Source organism: Oryctolagus cuniculus, chromosome 17, assembly GCF_964237555.1.
Source record: "Oryctolagus cuniculus chromosome 17, mOryCun1.1, whole genome shotgun sequence".
In the NCBI taxonomy this organism is placed as follows: Eukaryota; Metazoa; Chordata; class Mammalia; order Lagomorpha; family Leporidae; genus Oryctolagus; species Oryctolagus cuniculus.
Window position 1 is genome coordinate 49462696 of NC_091448.1, and position 23053 is coordinate 49485748.

Genomic DNA, 23053 nt, shown 5'->3' on the forward strand with positions numbered 1-23053 from the left:
TAAAATGATTGCATTCACGCACCACATCTGCCTCTAGGTGAGGCATGCAGTGTTCTATCCTACTGTTTGAGTCAGCAAATGCCCAGGAACCTGAATCAGTTTCCCTTGGAAACAGATCCTGAGGCAGAGATTTGATTAACTAAGGTTTACTGGGCAGTGCTCTCAAAAACAAGAATGAGGAAAGCATTCTTACCATATGCAGACGCCTAACTAAGCACAAGGACAACTGAAACAAAATTCCCATCACACCTGCCTAGGAATGGCCTGACAAAGAGCTCCAAACCTCGAAGAACCTTTGTACCAACTCATTCAACTCTTCAATCAACCAGTGATCATGGGATCACCAGACGAGGGGCATAATCAGGGTAAGTCTTCTCTTTTAGTTGAGGCAATTCCTAGAGATACACTGCTGTTTCATCAGCAGGCAACATTCCCAGCACCTTAGGGAAGCCAGTCTCCCCACTAGGCTGGAGCCCATAACATCCACCACACCGAGCTCATCCTCCCTATGCTCACTGCTCCCTCTGAAGTCAAATGTCATGTTGTGAGCTAACATACAGAGGCCCACATGACAAAGAATCAAGTGAGGACTCCAGCCATAGCCAACAAGGCACTGATTCCACAACTACTTGAGTAAGCCTGGAAGCCAATGTATCCTGAGCTGAGCCTTAAGATGACTGCAGTGCCAATCAACACCTTGACTGATCTTCAGAGGACCTAGATAGAACAAAAGGATTAAGCTAAGATGCATACAGATGTCTGCTCCAGGAAGACTATGAGATAATAAATGTTTTTCAGGGTCAGCATTGTGGCCTACTGGTTGCAAAGCCAGCATCCCATAAAAATGCCAGTTCAAGTCCCATTTGCTCAACTTTCCCGCCATTTCACAAATGAACTAGTGAACAGATCTCTCTCTCTCTCTCTTCAAATAAAATAAAATAAATCTTGAAAAAAATAGAAAATATTAGACAGACCATGGATGTTGATGTAGATATTTTAAAACCACTTAACGGGCTGAGAATGTGGCAAAGCAGGTTGAGCCTTTGCCTGAAACCTGGTGGGGAAGCTGGTTTGAGACCCAACTACTCCACTTTTGATCAAGCTCCCTGATAGTCTGCCTGGGAAAGCAGAGGAAAATGGCCCAAGTGCTTGGACCCCTGCACCCATGTGGAAGATCTGGAAGAAGCTCCAGGCTGCCCATTGCAGCCATTTGGGGAAGTGAGTCAGTGGACGGAAGATTCCCCCTGCCCCCCTTCTTTCTCTCTCTCTGTAGCTCTGCCTTTCAAATAAATAAAAAATACATTTTTTAAACAACAAAACACTTCACAGCCAACTTTACTTTTAGTTCAGTAGAAATGTTTGCTGCAAGTTTCATTTCCCGTCTACCTCCCTTCTCATGACTGAAGACACTGGATGCTTGGGCAGCATGCTGACAAGCCATGACTGGAACCAGCCTTCAGGGAGGGTGACAGGATAGGCTGACTGCCCAGTGGACATGGCTTTATTCAAGGCCACAGGTTTCTATGGTATTCAGCTTTACATATAGAAAATTTCTTAATGATAAGGAAGATTAAAGGTTAGGCACCTAAATACCTAAATAAAAGGAAGCTCTACTTTTATTCAAACATCTGATTGCATATACAATTCCAAGTGCTCTGTGCATTGAGTATATGAGTATATATAAAGTCGTTTTTAAAAGACATTAGCTAAGTTAAAGATTTTTCATGTGATACACCTCTAAGCCAATTTTCAAGTAATTTCAACTTTATTTCAACCCAAACCAATGATAGGTCCAGATACTCACGGTGGTTTCCTTCCTTCCTTCCTTTTCCTTCCCCTCCCTCCCTTCCTCCCTTCCTCCCTTCCTTCCTTCCTTCCTAGCTAGCTAGCTAGCTAGCTAGTAGAGTGGCTAAGCAAGATAGAGCATGTGCCCTTCCACCTACTGGTATGCTCCCCAAATGGCCACAACAGCTGGGGCTGAGCCAGGTGAAGGCCAAGAGCCAGGAACTCTATCCAGGTCTCCCACATGAGTGGCAGGGGTCAAGCACATGGCCATCATCTGCTGCCTTCTCAGGCACATCAGCAGGAAGCTCAACCAGAAGTTTAGCAGCTGGGACATGAACTAGCATTCTAATACGGAATGTCAGTGTCATTGGCAGTGGCTTAATCCATTGTACTACAATGCTAGCCCCCAAATAAATAAAATTTTAAAAAAGATTTCTAATTATTAGTTCAGTTTCATCATTAACAGTATACTAGAGTGTTTACCAATTAACCTGGCAGATGAAATGAGGTATTCTGGCTGATTTTAGGCCTATATATTTTTGCAAAATGGACTTAAAAAAGATATATGTTACAGTTCAAATATAAATTACCTCAGTTGTAAAAAAGATAACACAGTAACTTACAAAACATCCTAATAATGCTTCAGTAGTACATTTTAATTTTCAATATACTATCAAGGTAAATATAAAACTCTTGGCTATTTCCAATATTCACTGTTGATAAGGTAAAGTCATGAAAGCTTAGGCTTCAATGTGGCTAGTTCACTCCTCTCCACTTTCTGTCATCAAGCTCTTTTTTTGGCTGCAAAAAAAGCATGGGTAAAAAGAATAAGCCCTGAGAGTATTGTTATGCATAGGAGGATGTAATACCTCTTACAATATGATGAGCTGAGCTTTATAACCAGGACGAATATCAGAAGGCAGTACAGGCATCCATGGAACATGCCTAATACCAGGAGACTAAGATAAGAGCTCAGTAATAAGAACTTGACCTAAGGAGGCAGCAGGAATCACAAGAAGGGGAAAGCCAGGTAAAGACAACTAACCAAATGTGAGAGAAGTGTCAGAGATAATCATAATGAAATAAGGACAGGATTATTAGCAAACATAGGACAAAAACCAACGGGCTAGATAGTTACAAAGGAAATAATTCAAAGACTGCAAAGTGATTGGGAAATCTGATGGTAAGAGGGACAAATGTTCAGCATTTCAGGTAAGGAGATCTGTAAGTTCAGAAAACATGAAAAGAGGATGAACTGTGGATATAATTTAGACTTACTTTTGTATCTTTGCATTTCATACATTTATCATAAAACAAATAATAGAGAATATGATACTGGTTCAGAGACAGACAAGTTAACCAATGCAAAACAGAAAGAACAGAAACATGTCAATACATAGCTAGAAACTTGAAACTAGTATAGTGTATCAGTGGTGAAAGAAAGGACTTTTCAGCAATGATGTGGGCAACAGAAATACAACAAGAATGGGAGAGAAGGAAGTTCAACGTCTGACTCATGCCTTACCAAAGAATCACTTCCAGTGGATTCAACAAAGATATGTAAGGCAAAGCTATAAAAACACTTAGAAGATAGTATAAAACAGTATCTACAGGGCAGGCGCTGTGGTGCAGTGTTAAGCCTCCGCCTGCAGTGTCGACACCCTATAGGGCGCCAGTTTGGGTCCTGGCTGCTCCACCTCTAATACAGTTCCGTAACCTACACTCAACTAGAAGATTCAGGAGAGGCTCCTGGCTCTGGCCTGGCCCAGCCCCAGCCAATGTGGCCATTTGTGAAGTGAATTACCTGGATGAAACATCTTGCCCTGACTTTCTCTCCTCTATCTCTGCCTTTCAAATAAATAAATCTTTAAAAAACACACACAACACACACACACACACACACACACACACACACACACAAAAGCCAGCAGCTTTCCAATGACAAGGAAGAGAAAGATTTCTTAACTAAGAAATAAAATGTAAAATACATAAAGGAGATGATTGGTAAGCTCAACTGCATTAAAATTAGGAACCTCTGTTCATACAAAGATATCACAAAGACACTAAAATATCAAAAATCTATCTCACAGAAAGAGTGAGAGGGGCCAGTGCTGTGGAGTAGTGGGTAAAGCTGCCGCCTGCAATGCCAGCTGGCTACTCCACTTCCGAACCAGCTCTCTGCCATGGCCTGGGAAAGCATCAGAAGATGGTCCAAGTCCTCGGGTCCCTGCACCCACGTGGGAGACCGAAAGAAGCTCTTGGCTCTGGGCTTTAGATCGGACCAGCTCCAGCTGTTGTGGCCAGCTGGGGAGTGAACCAGCAGATGGAAGACTACCCCTGCCCTCTGGAGTTCTGCCTTTCAAATAAAGAAGTAAATCTTAAAAAAAAAAAGGGGGGGGGGGGTTCAGGCATTTCACACTGGAAATTTCAGTGGTCAAACCCATGAAATGATAGACAATTTCATGGGTAACAGGACAGAGTATATGAAGTCCACAATGACTATCATTTTACAGCAGATTCAAAACTCCTCAGAGGGCTGATAATATCAAATGTTGGAAACGAAAAGACACAGAGCAAATGGAATCCTTATCCTTGCTAATGGGAGTATAAACAGATGCAATAATTTTGAAAATAATTTGGCTTTATCCAATCAAAGTGTTGTACATGTACCCTCAACATAATCCTACCCCAGGGATATACTCCAAATAAACATTCATAGTACATGTTAGGAGTAAGCAAGGATAGTCACACTTTTTCAACAGCAAAACAAGACAGAAACAAAACACTACTATCCGGAATCAAAAAATAATTGCAATGAGATTAAAGAGAGGTAATTTACCTAATCAAGAACTATATAATGGTAAAGACAGATAAAGATACACACAACAAAGTTCAATTTGAAGAATGCAATGTAGTGTTGATCAATAAAAGTCACAAAAGAATATATTCATGGAATTCCACATGAGAAGATATCAAAAATTTCATAAAGAGATTTAATTAAAAAGAAGCAAGCAGGGGCCAGCACCCCATGTGGACACTGATTCAAGTTCGGGCTGCTCCACTTCCAATCCAGCACCCTGCCTATGTGCCTGAGAAAGCAGTGGAAGATGGCCCAAGTTCTTGTGCCCCTACACCCCTGTGGGAAACCAAGAGGAAGCTCCTTCCTCTGAATTGGCTCAGCTCCTGCTGTTGTGGCCATTTGGGGAGTGAACCAGCAAATGGAAGATCTTTCTCTTACAGCCCTTCAAATAAAATAAATTTTAAAAAATGTTTTTTAAATGGTAGCAGACATTTTCCATAAACTTTTTTTTAAAAAAAGATTTTTTTTTTGTTTGAAAGGCAGAGTTACAGAGAGACAGAGGGAGGGGGAGAGAGAGAGACCGGGGGGGGGGGGGGGGGGGACGGACTTCCATCTGCTGGTTCACTCCCTAAATGGCTGCAAGGGCTGGAGCTGGGTCGATATGAAGCCAGGGGCCTGGAGCTTCTTCCAAGTCTGCCATGTGGGTGCAGGGGCCCAAGACTTAGGCCATTTTCTGCTGTTTTCCCAGGTGCATTAGCAAGGAGCTGGATCAGAAGTGGAGCAGCCAGTAATCAAACCAGTAATGCCCATATGGGATGTTTGCATTGCTGATGTTGGCTTTAGTCCCTTCCATAAACTTTTTGAAGCTCCTCAACATATAATTTAAGAACATATTTATATTACTTAGGAAGCACACTTGGTAAAATCATGAAGAAAAGAAATGGAAACTAAGAATTAAGACTAAGAAATTATGGGGGGGGGGGGGGGCGAGGGAGCTGTTGTAATCCATAAACTGTACTTTGGAAATTTATATATATAAAAAAAAAAAGACCAAGAAATGCAGGAGGGAGGAGGGCATGGCCTAAGGAGATATAAAAGGCCACAACATTTAATTTTTAAAGATTTAATTATCTGAGAAGTAGAGTTAGAGAGAGAGGAAGAGACAGAAAAAAAGTCTTCAGTCCGCTAGAAGAAGGCAAAATGAGGAGCATCCAGCCCCTGATGAAGCAGCAGAGAAAGAAGCCAAGTCTGGTTAATATCATTCACCAGGCCGGCGCCGTGGCTCACTTGGTTAATCCTCGGCCTTGCAGCACCATGGCATCCCATATGGCCGCCAGGTTCTAGTCCTGGTTGCTCGTCTTCCAGTCCAGCTCTCTGCCGTGGCCTGAGAGGGCAGTGGAGGATGGCCCAAGTGTTTGGGCTCCTGCACTCGCATGGGAGACCAGGAAAAAGCACCTGGCTCCTGGCTTCGGATCGGCGCAGCGCTGGTCATAGTGGCCATTTGGGGAGTGAATCAACAGAAGGAAGACCTTTCTCTCTGTCTCTCTCTCTCTCTCACTGTCTATAACTCTACCTGTGGGGAGCAACTCGGACTAGACTAAGTTACTGGAATTAAGACTTATTCTATGCATCTGCTCTCCCACAATATGGCGCTGGGAGAGAAGAAAACAGCTTCTACACAGCTGCCTCCAGTTCAGCCAATAAACTGTAGGACTTGCTCCTGATTGGAGGAGAGCAGCGTACTCGGCATGTGGGCAGCCGAGTTGGGATTGGCGGAGGAGGACTATAAAGGAGGAGAGAGACAACATGCACCAGGAACATCTAAGGGGAACATCTAAGGGAACACCTAAGGGAACACCTGTGCAGCCCCTGAGAGAGCCGGCCGGCGGTGTGCCGCTCCCCTGCGGAAGTGGGGAAAGTGGCCAGGGGGAACCGCCCTTCCACGGAGGTGGAAGGGACAGTAGCCAACCCGGGAAGAACCAGCAGCAAACCCGGGGAGGGCCGAGCAGACGAAAGAACAGCGCAGGGTCCTGTGTCGTTCCTCCATGAAGAGGGGGAGCGACATAATGGTGCCGTGACTCGGATATGAAGCCTAGGCAGGGCTTAGTGTCGTTCCTCCACGAAGAGGGGGAGCGACACTACCTGTCAAATAAAAAAAAATGTTTAAAAAAAAAAAGTATCATTCATCATGTGTTATTAGTGGTCCTGTCTCCCTTCTTATACAATCCAGAGAAATATTTTTATCAACTATTTTATAAATTCAAGTTTTTAGTAGCTCTGGAAACATTTTTAAGAAGGAGAGAAGCATGGGGCCGGCACTGTGGCGCAGTGGGTTAACACCCTGGCCTGAAGCGCCGGCATCCCATATGGACGCCTGGTTCTAGTCCCGGTTGCTCCTCTTCTGATCCAGCTCTCTGCAATAGCCTGGGAAAGCAGTGGAAGATGGCCCAGATCCTTGGGCCCCTGCCTTCGCAGCTCCAGCCATTGCGGCCAACTGGGGAGTAAATCAATGGATGAAAGACCTCTGTCTCTCTGCCCCTCCTTCTCTCTCTGTGTAGCTGTTTCAAATAAATAAATCTCTTTAAAAAAAAAAAAAAAAAAAGGAGAGAAGCCCACCTCATCCGATTTTTTAAGTGTAAATGATTTTCTTTAAGAGTTGAAATCATTTGCTGGTTGTTTATTTTTGACACAACCAGAAAAGAGTGGCATATTGAATTACGGGAGGCTTTGACTGTCTTGGGTATGAGCTGAACATTCCATAAGTGTGGGTAGTTTTTATATCCTACAATACAACACATACTAAATGGCAATCTGGAGTCTCAGTTGTGCATTTGATTTGTCTTGAGCATCTTCACTCATGTCTCCTGTGTGGTTTAGATTTGTTTCCTACAGAAAGTCTCTCCATGATGCTGTCAGAACCATGTGCACTCTGTAACACCTTGGTTACGGCAGTGCATTCTCCTAATGATGTTGTTAATGCACTCCGAAAGACTGAGAATTTAAGGATGTCGTGTATATGATAATAAGTTGCAGATGGGTGAGATTTATGTAACAGCAACATTTGAGGATACTCATACTTGATAGCCACTTAAGGAAGAGTTGTTTCCAAATCTGAAGCTGGAAAGTCACTAGAATAACTTTTTAAAAAAGAATGACAATTAAAAAGAAGTGGCCCAATAACGGACGTGTGCTTCAGTTCATCCACATCATACATCTCTTCTAAGTCACAGGGGTGCCTTCCATCTCTCTCTTTGCTAGACTTAAGATAAAACTTACACACAGATACTAAACAGTAAAAGAGAAACTACTCCTACTGGCCCTATCAGATAATATGGTACAATGGTTTGGGCAGTATAATAAATGATATTTTAGAAAAATAAGAAAAAGATTTAATTCATCCTTTCCTTTCCATACACAATATACAGTATAAGAAGATGTAGGGGCCAGCACTGTGATGCAAAAGGTTAAGCCTCCGCCTGCAATGCCGACATCCCATATGGGTGCCAGTCCCAGCTGCTTTCCTTTTGATCCAGCTCCCGGCTAATGGCTTAGGAAAGCAACAGAAGATGGTCCACGTCCTTGTGGTCCTGCACCCACATGAGACACCTGGATGAAGCTCCTGGCTTCGATCCAGATCAGCTCTGATTATTGCGGCCATTTGAGGAGTGAACCAGCAGATGGAACATCTCTATCTTGGCCTTTCAAATAAATAAATAAATAAATTCTCTCTCTCTCTCTCTCTCTCTCTCTCTCTCTCTCTCTCTCTCTCTATATATATATATATATATATATATATATAAAGCAAGATGTAGAAACTTCAGTATCCAGCAGTGGTCAGGGTGGGAACCCCAAAGATAAAACCTAAGAAACTGAACTGCAATAAATACAATTCTTTTTTTAGATTTATTTATTTATCTGAAAGTCAGAGTTACACAGAGATAGAAGGAGAGGTAGAGATAAAGAGAGAGAGACAGAGGTCTTCCATCCACTGGTTCACTCCTCAAGTGGCCGCAATGGCAGGAGCTGCGCTGATCTGAAGCCAGGAGCCAGGAACCTCCTCAAGGTCTCCCACACGGGTGCAGGTGCGCAAGGACCTGGGTCATCCTCCACTGATTTCCCAAGCCAAAACAGACAGCTGGATCGGAAGTAGAGCAGCCAGGACTTAAACCGACGCCCACACGGGATGCTAGCACTGTAGGCGGCAGCTTTACCCACTACGCAATAGCGCCAATAAAAACTTTATAATTAGAAATTTTGCTACCACTAAAAAGAAGCAGACTGTCACCATACCAACGATGTGAACACAGAATGTCTAATTAAAAAGTTGAGTGTATTAAAGAAGAAAAACAAGCAGGTTATATTAAAGGCGGGAGAACCAACAAAGTACTGGATAATATCATGAAAAAAAGAGGCCAATGAAAACAAGCAATTCAAATATCTAAATCACAAGTTTTCTAAAAATTATATAATAAATACAGTAAAAAAATTAATAAAATGAACTTACCCCTGAAGTAAATGAAGTTACTAGCTGTTGAATAAATGTCACTCGAAAGCAGTCTCTTGGCTTTTTCTTACACAGCGGGCAACTTTCCTTTTAAATTCTCCATTTCTGTCTTCCCTCCATTCTTTCTGTATATAAAAACATAAAGATTTTATAGAAACTCCTTATAATCTTTAAGTTTTAAAATAATCTTTTAATAATTTATGTTCTTTAAATGTAAAGGTTGATAAAGTACGTAAGTCAAATAATAACTTTTGCAAGGCTCTCTGCTGAAACATAGTAGCAGAAATCTCTTAGGCGAGCTACCTCAAGTCTCTTCCAAGAAGAACACAGTTTTGGGACCAGCGCTGTGGCATCAGTGGAGTAAGCTGTGGTCTGCAGCACTGGCATCCCATATGGGCGCCGATTCAAGTCCCCGCTGCTCTACTTCCAATCTAGCTCTCTGCTATGACATGGGAAAGCAGTATAGGATGCCCTAAGTCCTTGGGCCCCTGCACCTGCATAGGAGACCCAGAGTAATCTCCTGGCTCCTGGCTTTGGATCGGCGCAGCTTCGGACGTTGCGGCCAGCTGGGCATTGAATCAGTGGGTGGAAGAACTCTCTTTCTCTCTGCCTCTGCCTTTCAAATAAATAAATCTTTTTTTAAAAAAATCTATAATATACAAGTGAGACATTTAGACTACTTGAACAATACAACTCTCCCTATTGAAAAAAATCAGACAAAAAATGTCTCCTATGTATGGCGAATGGGTGGGATGCATTACATAGAGTAAGTGCTATTTCTCATGGAGGAGAAGCAGATGACAGTACACTATCATTGCTAGACATATATAAATGGAACACAAAATAGCACTGGCACAGTTTCACAGGAGAAGAAAACTGATTTTACTTAAAGGCAAAATACTGCAGGAGAAGGAACTTCTCATGAAAATGCGCACCCAGCCTGGTTTTTATTTATTTATTTTTTGAATGTCAATCCATTTAAGGATAGTGAAAACAGATATCCTCAATCCTGTCTTGGACAAACAGACTCAAAATTGGTTTTGCCCTCAAACCACTCACTGTATAAACTGGGATAAATTATAATGCTGACATGAACAAAGACTACCATGGAACCAAGAAAGAAGGGAACTGCAGCGGGCATCTGGTACCAGTTAATGACCACATCCTGTCAGAGGCCTGAGTCTGAGCCTTGGCTCCTCTTCTCATTCCAGCTTCCTGCTAATGCTCTCTCTGGAGGAAGTGGTAAAGTACTTCAGTCCCTGCCAACCCATGTGAGAAACTCAAACTCAGTTCCAGGCTCCTGGCTCCTGCCTGGCCCAGCCCACAATGTGGGCGTTTGGGGAAAGAACCAGGAAATAGCAGATTCCTCCCCTGCCTCCTTCTGTATGTATGTTGTGTATGCATGGATGTGTCTGCCTTTTAAATAAAGTAAGGGGCCGGCGCTGTGGCTTAGTGGATAAAGCCTCCACCTGCATTGCTGGCATCCCATATGGGCGCTGGTTTGAGAACCCGCTGCTCCACTTCCGATCCAGCTCTCTGCTATGGCCTAGGAGAGCAGAAGATGGCTCAAGTCCTTGGGCCCCTGTATCCACGTGAGAAACCAGGAAGAAGCTCCTGGCTCCTGGCTTCGGATTGGTGCAGCTCCAGCTGTTGTGGCCAAATGGGGTGTGAACCAGTGGATGAAAGACCTCTCTCTCTCTCTGCCTCTCCTTCTCTCTGTATATAACTCTGACTTTCAAATAAATAAATCTTTTTATAAAATAAGATAAAATGAACATTAAATTAAATTTTTTTAAAAGAAGGGAATTAAACCAGGTCAGATAAAGAGTCTTTCAGGAATCATCAGGACTGACTGGGAAAGAAAGTTTTGAACATTTTTGGGGGAAATAGAAGAACATGAATGTAAACTGGGCATTGGACTATCTTAGCTAATTACAGTAAATCTGGTTAGGTAAAATAACGCTCCTCTAGTTATATAGAAGAGTGGACATTTGCTAAAATATTATGGGTAAAGTGTCATATATGAGTAATGTCTATAATTACCTCATTTTCACTTTTAAGGAAAAGGAGGAAGAGGGCAATTTCAGTCAAATGGAGAAGGACAGTTTCAAGAAAAAGATCACTAAAAACAGCATTCCAGCAGACAGAGGTAAGACCGAGGTCAGGCAGACAGGGAGATTGACCATGATATAGGTAAGTAAGGGCTCGAGTAAATTGCAGGGGCTGGAAAGAAGTTTAGACAGACTTACACAATAAGACTGACATTCTCGGAGACGTGACTGGACAAGGGTGACTTCTAGGTGAAGGGTAGATGGTGGTTCCTAAGTTAACACTGCTGTCTGTTGAGTCTACTGTGTAACAGGTAAATTAGCAGGGAAGTGATATTATCACACCCATATTATACAGGGGAAACAGCAAAAAAGGGGGTGGATACCATGGTACAACATGTTAAGCTACCATTTGGGACACTGGCATCCCATATATGGAGTGACAGCTAAAGTCCTGGCTACTCCACTTCCAATCCAGGTCCCTACAAATGTGCATGGGAGGCAGCAGGATGGAGCAGCTCAGCCCCAGCTATAGCAGTCACATTTGGGGGAGTGAACCAGCAGGTAGACGATCTCTCTCTTTCTCTGTGTTATTTTTTCAAATAGATAAATAAATCTTATTACAAGAATAGTAAAAAGTAGTTATGTTTACCTCTTTGCTCTCCTGAGACCCTCACAAAACAACCATACTGGAATTTTTTTAAAAAGGTATAAACTGGGGCTGGCATTGCAGGGTAATAGGATAAGCCTCCACCTGGGGCACCAGCATGGTGCCGGTTTGTGTCCAGCCTGCTCCTTTTCCAATCCAGTTCTCTGTTGTGGCCTTGGAAAGCAGAAGATGGCCCAAATGCTTTGGACCTCGAGCTGCGTGGGAGACCCTGGAGAAACTCCTGGCTTCAGATCAGCCCAGCTCCAGACACTGTGGCCATTTGGGGAGTGAACCAACGGATGGTTATCTGTGCCTCTCTCTCTGTAACTCTGTCTTTCAAATAAAATAAAGTCTTTAAAAATAAATAAAATGTGCCATAAAGAAGAGGAAGCAGTAGTTGGGCAAGTCTCATTGGAACTCAATAATGGGAGAGAGGATTTATGAAACATTCCTGAAGAAGCTACATTTCTAAGGGGCAAATCTGAGAAATGCCTGCGGTAGAAGTGCAGCTGGGGACAGCCGCTGTGGTGTGGTGGGCTAGGCCTCCACCTGTGGCACCGGCATCCCATATGGGCACAAGTTCATGTCCTGGCTGCTCTTCTTTCAATCAAGCTGTGACCTTTGCTGTGACCTGGGAAAGCAGTAGAAGATAGCTCAAGTCCTTGGGTCCCTGCACCCTCGTGGGAGACCCGAAGAGGCTCCTGGCTCTGGAAAGGAACAGCTCCAGCTGTTGTGGCCAACTGGGGAGTGAACCAGAAGATGGAGGACCTACCTCTTTCTCTTTCTCTTTCTCTTTCTCTTTCTCTCTCTCTCTCTGCCTCTCCTTCTCTCTGTGTAACTCTGACTTTCAAATAAATAAATAAATCTTATTTAAAAAAGAAGGATTTACTTTAATATTTGAACGTCACAGTAACAGAGAGAGAGAGAGAGAGAGAGAGAGAGAGAGAGAGAGAGAGAGAGAGATTTTTCCATCCACTGGTTCACTCTCCCCAAATGGCTACCGGCTGCAACAGCCATGAGTGGGCCATGCTGAAGCCAGGAACCAGGAACTTCCTCTGAGACCCTCATCAATTATGAGACATTCCTCCAGGATGAGGCTTCTGGGCAGAAGGACATCAGCCAAGGCAAAAAAGGAAGAAATGTGATCCAGGAAACAGAAATGAGACCCACTGTGGAAAAGCAGTGGAGGGGAAACGTAAGCAACACAGCTAGCAACAGGTTGAGAAAGTCTGGAATCTGGAAGATTCCAGGTGAGAGATCTTTATATTTGATGCTAACTCGACACAGAAACACAGACCTACTGTTGCCATTTTGTTGATTGTCTTGTGCATTTTCCTTTCTTCCTCTCTTGCTGTCTTTCCTTTGTGATTAAGTGGTTTTCTCTACTGGTACACTTTGATTCTTTACATTTTATCTTGTGTGTATCTACTATAGGTTTTTTTTTTTTTACAATTTATTTATCTATTTGAAAGTCAGAGTTACACAGAGAAAGGCAGAGGCAGAGGCAGAGAGAAAGAGAGAAAGAGAGAAAGAGAGAAAGAGAGAAAGAGAGAGAGAGAGAGAGAGAGAGAAAGAGAGAAGAGAGAAAGAGAGAAAGAGAGAGAGAGAGAGAGAGAGAGGTCTTCCATGCGATGGTTCACTCCCCAACTGGCCGCAACGGCCAGAGTTGTGCCAATCCAAAGCCAGGAGCAGCCAGGAGCCTTTTCCGGGTCTCCCGTGTGGGTGCAGGGGCCCAAGGACTTGGGGCATCTTCCACTGCCTTCCCAGGCCATAGCAGAGAGCTGGATCAGAAGTGGAACAGCCGGGTCTCAAACTGGCACCCATATGGGATGCCGGCACTTCAGGCCAGGGCATTAACCTGCTGCGCCATAGCGCTGGCCCCTCGACTATAGGTTTTTGCGTCATGGTTAACATAAGGCTTACCAAAACTGAAAACAACTTAACTTTGATCACATTTAAAAACAAAACAAAACAAAACAAAACAAAACAAAACAAAACAAAACAAAACAAAACAACTGTTACTGACGGTGCCACAGCTCACTTGGCTAATCCTTTACCTGCGGCACCGGCACCCCGGGTTCTAGTCCCGGTTGGGGACGCCAGATTCTGTCCCAGTTGCTCCTCTTCCAGTCCAGCTCTCTGCTGTGGCCCGGGAGGGAAGTGGAGGATGGCCCAAGTGCTTGGGCCCTGCACTCGCATGGGAGACCAGGAGGAAGCACCTGGCTCCTGATAGGCGCAGCGCGCCGGCCATAGCGGCCATTTGAGGGGTGAACCAACGGAAAAGGAAGACCTTTCTCTCTGTCTCTCTCTCACTGTCTAACTCTGCCTGTCAAAAACAAAACAAAACCAAACAAAGCAAAACAAAACAAAACAAAAACTGTTACTACGCAAATCCCTACCCTGCATTTTCAACTTTTGATGTCAAGACTTACATCTTTTTGTTATATGATCATTAAGAAATTATTGTGCTATAATTTTAGCTATAATCAGTAGAAAATTCATGAGCTCTATTTTAACTATAATTAATATATTCTATTCTTGCAAAATTACTAACAGTAGGTTTTAAGTTCTTAACACAAAAAAAGCCCACAAAGATAAATATGCAAGGAAATATATGTGTTCAATAATTCCATTTAGCCATTTCACAATGAATACGTATTTCAAGACATGTTATACACAATAAATATATAATTTTTGTCAAGAAATATGTTTATACACATAAACAAATACATATATACAGATGGGCAGACAGTAGTTCAGGTCAGATTTTATCAAAAGCAAGAGTGGGGATTGGGGGGAGAGGGGAAGGAGGAGACACACATGCGACCACTTACCGCGGCATCAACATTAGCTGGTGAGTCTCCATTAGGGTCTGCCAGCATAGAAATGACACTTATCATGATGGTTTCCACAGTATGGATAGGCAGCCAACGTTCCTCTGGCTTTTCATAACCATATTTATCTTCCCCAGGCTCATGAAGAATAGAAATGCAAACATCACCATTTTTATCAACTGAAAAAGTAAAGAGTCTTGTTTAATACATCACTAATTTGGTTGTACATAAAATATCTATTACAAATAGAATTACAACATCACCTACACACGGATATGAAGGAAAGTAAACCATTTCCCCCCATAAATAGCTAACCAATAGACTCGGGATCAATTATTGAAAAGAAAAGATATTTTTCCCATCTTAAAATCAACTGAATGGGAGCCAGTGTCATGGTACAGTGGACTAAGCTGCTGTCTGTGATACCATCATCCCATATGGGTACCAGTTCGAGTCCCAGTTGCTCCACTCCTGATTCAGCTCTCTACTAATGTCCCTGGGAAAGTACTTGGGCTCCTGCACCCATACAGGAGACACAGATGAAGCTCCTGGCTCCTGGCTCTGGCCTTGCCCAGCCCTGGCCATTGAGGCCGTTTGGGGAGTGAAGAAGTAGATGATCTTTCTAACTCTGCCTTTCAAATAAATAAATACATGGGGGAAAACACACACACACACACACACACAAACAACTGAGCAACATATGCTCCTCTGGTTATCTCCTTTCTCTGGAGATTTTATATTCATCTTCCCTATTTACTTACTACTTAGGTACTTTTTCCCCCCTTTCTGAAAATTGACTTCTCCTTGTCAGCTGTTCTGGACAACATACTCTCCTGGGTAATTTTATCAATCTAAAGCCAACCCCCTTCTGGACCAATACAACTGACATGTTAACACCTTCCTGACACATTTTCCTCCATTTCATGAACCCTTTTTGTACTCATCTTGTAGTTTTCCTTTTTCTTAATCTGACTTTTGATATTATCCTAATCTCCAACTTTAATCGTCCTTTCCCTAGGTCAATTAACTAATCCATTATATTGCAATCTTATCATCTTGATACAGTAATTTCCAATGCCCTAAGCTCACTGCTGAATCCTGGACTAATTTTAGCTAACTGGATGTGCTAATTATACCTAAAGAAAAACACGCCCAAAATTCAATGTACCTAAGCCACACAAAACTTTTACCTATCATATGATATACCAATCACATAATTTTAAGTGCACAGTTTAATGGTTTCCAAATGGCATAGTTACGAGTTGTCCAGCTATCACCATAATAAATTCTATACTATTTACCATTACTCAAAAAAAGAAACCCTGTAGCTACCAGCAATCACTCTTCATTTCTCCCCAACTTTTTCTCCAGCCCTAGACAATCACTACTGCAGTCTCTGTGTCTCCAAATGTACCTGCTTTGGACACTTCATATAAACTGAATCATACACTATGCAATCTTTTGCCACTGACTTTGGCAAAAATTAGAATGTTTCAAGGTTCATTCGTGTTGAAACCAATTATCAGTACTCCACATCTTTTTATCCAGTCTATGGATAAAATACATTTTTGTTTTCCCATTCATCAGCTGACAGACACTTGGGGTGTTTCCACTATCTGGCTAATATGAATAACACAGCTATGAACACTAATGTTCAAGTTTCTTGTGGTCATATGTTTTTCATTTTCTTGACTTGTATAATAGGAATGGAATTGCTGGGTCATGTGGTTAACAATTTGAGCAGCTGCTAGAATGTTTCTAAACATCTGCACTAGTTTACACTCTTGCTAGTTGTATAAGACAGTTCTAATTTCACTACTTTCTAATCAACGTTTTATCTACCTAAAGTCAACCCCTTTCTGGCCCAACACAACGGACATGTTAACACCTTTGCTACAGCCATTCTACTGGGTATAAAATGGTGTTTCATTATGGTTTTGATTCTACAATGATTTCTGTGAATGGCCCCAGATGATCTCAAATTCTTAATTCTCCATTACCATACATATTTGGAAGTCAACAAGTAAGAGTTACAAAACTATCCTTCCTGCCTCTATTCTTAGTTTAAATTTTCCCTGTATCTTATCCAAACCAGTGATAAAATCCTCTATATCCTGGGGCCGGTGTTGTGGCTCAGCAGGTAAAGATGCCGCCTGCAGTGCCAGCATCCCACATGGGTACTGGTTCAAGTCTCGGCTGCTCCACTTCCTATCAAGCTCTCTGCTATGGCCTGAAAAAGGCATAGAAGATGGCCCAAGTCCTTGGGCCCCAGCAATGGCATGGGAGACCTGGAAGAAGCTCCTGGCTCCTGGCATGGGATTGGCACAGCTCTGGCCATTGCAGTCATCTGGGGAGTGAACCAGCAGATGGAAGACCCCTCTCTCTCTCTCTCTCTCTGCCTCTGCCTCTCTGTAACCCTGTCTTTCAAATAAATAAATAAATCTTAAAAAAAAAACAATCTTCTAGATCCCTGCTAGCTGCCTGGCTTCCCCTTCAAATCTTCCACCAGCATAAACAAAGGGAAAGAGAATCAAGATGGGGGCCAGCATTGTGGCACAGCAGGTTAAGTCACCACCTACCAGACCAACATCCCACACGATTGCAGTTTTGGGTCCTGGTTGCTCCACTTCCCAATCCAGCTCCCTGCTAACACATTTGGGAAAGCAGCACAAGACAGCCCAACTGTTGAGTCTCTGCCACCCATGTGGGAGACCCAGATTGAGTTCCAAGCTCCTGGCTTCAGTCTAGCCCAGCCCTAATCATTGCAGCCATTTGGGAAGTGAATCAGTGGATGGAAGATCTCTCTGTCTCTCCCTCCCTCTCTCTCTGCCTTTCAAATATATAAACCTACCTTTAAAAGAAAAAATAGTATTTTCTAAGTACCATTCCTTGACTCCTTCCTTCTGCCAAACATCTTGATGGTACCCTTCACTATCATCTCACAATGTCACCATTCTGTTTCCATGTGAGTCTCTTCCACAGACAGATTCTAATATCCTTATGGAAAGGGAGCCACCTTTGTACCTTCAGTGCCAGATAAATTCAGGTACTCTCTTATCCAGGTTTTCCTTCCTTTCTCAATTCCAAAATAAAGTTACTCCTTCTGTAACTTACTCTTTCTCTACCTGCCATTCCTGCTACATCACCTCATCAGGTATCCTTTCTTCACAAATTATTCTCTCTCCCAAGTCTTGATTATTTCTCTCTCTAATGTCTCTCTCAAGACCTACAAAATGAAAAGTCTCTTTAATATGGGAGGAAAAATCTCATTTCATCACTTGTCCTGTTTACCTACAGAGGCTACTGCTATCCCTTCTCTTACAGGAAGGGAAATCCCATGTATTTGCTGGCACAGATACTCTCATTTAATTTTCACAGAAAATTAAAAGCCTCAGGAGGCTTTGCATGGAATTACATGGCTAATTTGTGGCACAGCCAAAATTCAGAAGCATTATATCATCTTCTGAGATGGCTACAGACTGCCAATCACACATCAAGTAACTCAAACAAAAGCAGGAGAAAATGCCAAAATCCTAGAAAAAGCTAACTGTCAAAGGAACAAGGGGCACATGTCATCAACTCAAGGACCCGCACAGCTGCAGGGTTACTGCTAATGCCTTCTACCACTCCTACACCGTAGAGATTACCCCCTTCTTACTGCTACAAAAACCAGTATCTTCTATGATCACTGTTGTCTCAGAGTCTATGAAATATAGTAAGTAGTTCCCTTGGTTGCCAGTAGTTTTTCATTTGTCAGTTGCAGGCTCTCATAATATCCATTTTTTTCATCTTGAATTCAAGAATATACTTAAAATCCTTTTTATATGACCTCACTTAATTTACTCATTCATTACTCTCACTGATTTTTTTTTTTTGCTGAAACTAGTATATGCTTCTGTTTCTTGTAACCAAGGCTTGAAGATGATAAGCAGAATGCATATTAGTATAGCAGCCTGAAAAGACAATTCTGATTACATGCAGTCAAAATAATTAGAAAAGAAATGCACACAAGCTCCAGCATACAAATCAAGCTCAAGTTTGGGGTGACTATGTATAACAAAGCTTTTCTAGCTGCCCTTTGGCTCATAAAATAATTTTACATGGTAGCTCGTTTGGGGGTTAAAAAAGTCAATGTCATCACTTCGTACACAACAGCATTGGAAGCTTTCCAAATGTACGAAATACAATATGCTATTTCCATCAGCCAGCTAATGCAGTCAGAGGGACATTACTTTTTTACAGCTGAAAATACAGATGAGAGTTAAGAGCTGCCCATGGTCTAAAAGACAAGATGATAAAATACAAACACAAATTCAAATTAATGATTTCTAAGCTCTCTGTAACAGCATATCTTTAGATATCAGAGTGCTATAAAATTGCTTTTGGGTTGAAACTCTGAGTCTCAAAAAAAGCTGGGGGCTAAGAAAACAAAAAATTATCTTTTCCATGTGATCTTGTTACTCCTCTTTTAATACAAGGACAAATACACAATGAACATGGAGAACCTAGCACAAAAATTTCTCATTGACCTTGAAATCTTTAGTGATAAGAAATCATATTTGCAAACATAAAACTAGATGAACTTACCATTTGGGTGCCAGATTTCTGTAATGAATTTCATTTTAGGAGGCCGGAGGGGATAATCCTTTGGAAAAGTGAGGTGAGCCTTAAAAACACCACCTTCACTGGAGGAAAAAAAAAAAAAAAAAAAAGGCAAATTCTTGCCTGTAAGCTCTTGCTTATAAGAACACAATCATTCAAACAAATATAAAACAAGAAACCAGCACTAGCAATAAAAATAAATTCAATGGGGGCCAGCATTGTGGCAAAGTGGGTTAAAGCTGCTGCCTGGGATGCTGGCATCCCAAACAGGCGTCAGTTCATGTCCCACCCGCTCCACTTCCTATTCAGCTCCCTGCTAATGGCCTGGAAAAAGCAGAGCAAGATGGCCCAAGTACTTGGGCCCCTGCCAACACGTGGAAGACCCAGATGAAACTTCTGGCTTTAGTCTGGCCCAGACCTGCCCGTTGCAGCCATATGGGAAGTGAACCAGCAGATAGAAGATCTCTGTGTGTCTGTCTCTCTCCCTCTTCTCTGGGAAATGAACCAGCGGATGGAAGAACTCTCTCTGTCTCTGTCTCTCTCTGTAACTCTGCCTTGCAAATAAATAAATAAATCTTAAAAAAAAAAAAAAAAAAAAAAAAAGAGGTACACAACCAATAGTCTTTCTCCTTTTCCCTTCCTTTCAAAGGCAGACAGGGAGCAAGACAGAAAGATCTTCCATCAGCTAACTGACTCACCAAATACAACAGTTGGCTAGTTTGGCTAGGGTCAAAGCCAGGAGTCAGAAAAGCAACCCAAGTCTCATATATGGGCGGCAAGAACTCAATTACATGAGCCATCACAGCTACCTCACAGGATCTGCTCTGGTGGGAAGCAGGGGTCAGGAACCAGAGTCAAAAATCAAACCCAAGTATTCCCTGTGGGTTGCAAGCATTTTCACTTTTGGCAACTTTGAGAATCCTAGTCAAAGTCCAAATTTCCAAGAGGTCTCCCTTACTCTCGGTACTGAGTTATGGAAACCTCACAGGATCAGACACTATTATTCTACCATATTTATTTAAATGACACACAAAGTACTATATGCTGCTGTTGGAAACTCTGTCCAACATTGTTCTTTTTGTCACTATCATTCATTTACTTTCACTCACATTTCATAATTTATCCACTATTCTAATATCTGATTGCTTTTGTTTCTTATGACAAGCAATGGAACATTAAACATTCTAAACATTTCCTAGGCACAAGATTTTTACTCTAGAAATGAAACTGGTAAGATCAAATGTAAGTAATTGTTCAAACCCACACAACTAATAAAAACAGTAGTAATGAACAGAGGCAGTCCTCAATGCCCAATTTCTTAGCATGACACGAGAAATGACATTCCCTCCAGAATTTCATTATACAACATATGTCTAAGCCTCTAAATCTTAAAACAGAACTGTAAAAGAATTTTCTGTTAACAATCTTCCAACTGTAAAAGAATGCTAACCAGAGAGTTTGGTTAGCTGATCCTTCATATTCTTTGCCAACCTCAGGTAAGAACAAAATATAGCTTAGTCCTTGAACAAACCAGCCAATAGTGACGAAAGAAAAGGAGAGTTATGGGATGGGCACTGTGGCAAAATTACACCTCTGCTCTGGACATCTACATCTGACAACCTAGTGCTGGTTAGAATCCTGGCTACTCCACTTCTGAATCAACTACCCACTAATGCATCCTGACAGGCAGCAGATGATGGCTCAAATGCTTAGGCCCCCATTACCCACATGGGAGATGTGGTTGGAGTTCCTAGCTCCTGACTTTGGCCTGGCCCAGTCCTGGCTATTGTAGGCTTTTGGCACGTGAATCAGTGGGTAGGAGAGCTTGCTCTCTTTCCCGACTGCTCTGCCTTTCAAGGAGATGAGAACAAACATTTTTTAAAACAAAAAAGAGTTAAAGATAAAGAAGGTATGCATTCACTAGTCACTAATACAAACACAAGATTTGTAATTATACTGTAATATCTGGGTTTCAAACTTAATCTTTAGAAACCTGTCAGGCCTACCTGAAATTTTTCATTTTTGTGGATATGGGTGGCTATCCACACTGTTTAATAATCAATCTGAAGATAGCAGGTATCCCACACCAGTTGCATAAAGTACACTTCATAGAATGAGAGCCTCAAGAATCTTTTCTAAATACCTTTACAAAGATTCGGTAATGGGTAGAGCAATAGTAAAAATTTACTGCTACACAAAGATGAGAATAATGATTAATTTAACACGCATGTCGAGCACTGGCACTTTCTAGCTACTGATCACACAGAACAGAAAAAGTGTGGAGTGCCCTCTAGTGACTACCTGGAGGTTAATGATGCTATCATGAAGCCTCACATCAGACCTCACAGCATTTTTCCATGATCTAATCATCAATCGGAGAATTGAGCACAGAGGTGTGGGTGTCATCTAAGTTCATGCCAACTGACCTTCAACACTACAATATCTCCCATTACAGGCCTCTGCTGCCCTTCACAGGCAAGAACCAAGTACTGGCCCCCAAGAGCTCTCCTCAGACAACTCTGAGATAGGCTCCACACCCTTCATTCCCCTGAAGTAACTAAGAATATCACTAGCTTCCTTACTGTTGGACAACAAAAGCTTTTTAAGCATTCTATTAAGTACTTAATTCTGGGTAGCACTTCATTTTTGACAGGCAGAGACAGAAAGACAAAGCTTCCCTCCACTGGCTCATTCCCCAAATGCCCACAAAGGTCCTGACCAGGGCTCAATACCAGGAGCCAAGAACTCCATCCAGGGTTCGCACATGGATAGCAGGGACCCAAGCACTTAAGTCACTTACGTATTTCAGAAACAATTATATATTTTTAATACAACAGTTTTTCGACATTAAAGCTTGAAGTAAAATACAAACACCTAGTCAAATTCAGTACAAATGATACTTAAATACAGCCATTTCACTGCTCCTTATAATTTCATTTGAGTTTGCCAAATATACTTTTAATCTCAATTAATTAAAAGAACTCCATTTTGAATGTGTCAGTTTCATCATACTTACTATAGTGTATCTGGAGGACCAATAATAAGGACTTCCCATCGGTAGAGATCATTGTCATCTATTAAACCTGCTGAAAAGCCTTCCACTGGATTTTTGTTGAGTTCTGTGGAAAGAGAAAAATTTGATCAAAATTTTTAAGCACATATCTTCACCAAACAAATAAATTACAGAATTTGAGCACATATGTTCTAAGTTCTAAATCATTAACCAAATGTCCTCTAGGGGAAAATGTTACCTATTGGCCAAAATATTGCAATTTCTATACTCAAACTATGAGTAGAGCAAACCATCAGAAGATCGTGTGTCCAACTTAGCTCTTATCTTACCAGGTGATCTTATTTATTTATTTGTTAATTTTTAATTTTTGACAGAGTTAGCAAGAGAGAGAAACAGAGAAAGGTCTTCCTTCTGTTGGTTCACCCACCCGAAATGGCCGCTACAGATGGAGCTACCCTGATCCGAAGCCAGGAGCCAGGCGCTTCCTCCTGGTCTCCCATGTGGGTGCAGGGCCCAAGCACTTGGGCCATCTTCCACTGCCCTCCCGGGCCACAGCAGAGAGCTGGACTGGAAGAGGAGCAGCTGGGACTAGTACCCGGCGCCCATGTGGGACTTAACCAAGTGAGCCATGGCACCAGCCTTACTAGGTGATCTTTAAGAGACCTTGTTAAAATGTACTCTCTCTCTCTCTGCCCTTCCTTCTCTGTGTAACTCTGACTTTCAAATAAAATAAATAAATCTTTTTTTTAAAAAAATGCAAGGGTGTTAACCTATGAACTGCATTTTAACCTTGCTTTGTTAGTGCATAGATAAATTTA

The 23053-nt window shown here is 42.1% G+C and overlaps 1 protein-coding gene across 7 annotated transcripts in view; it reads right to left on the minus strand.

The window, feature by feature from the left end:
* UBE2G1 (ubiquitin conjugating enzyme E2 G1) overlaps positions 1 to 23053 on the minus strand; it is a 106336-nt gene that overhangs the window by 7522 nt on the left and 75761 nt on the right. For 6 of the 7 annotated variants that reach the window (XM_070061254.1, XM_070061253.1, XM_070061250.1 and 3 more), the window contains 4 exons: positions 22239 to 22341; positions 19208 to 19300; positions 14621 to 14799; positions 9090 to 9214 (listed from right to left, as the gene is read on the minus strand). In XM_070061254.1, the coding sequence (XP_069917355.1) occupies positions 9128 to 9214; positions 14621 to 14799; positions 19208 to 19300; positions 22239 to 22296 (417 nt within the window). In that variant the 5' untranslated portion in view covers positions 22297 to 22341 and the 3' untranslated portion in view covers positions 9090 to 9127. Of the gene's footprint in view, positions 1 to 9089; positions 9215 to 14620; positions 14800 to 19207; positions 19306 to 22238; positions 22342 to 23053 lie in introns of all 7 variants that reach the window. The other variant, XM_017348822.3, reaches the window with a different exon arrangement.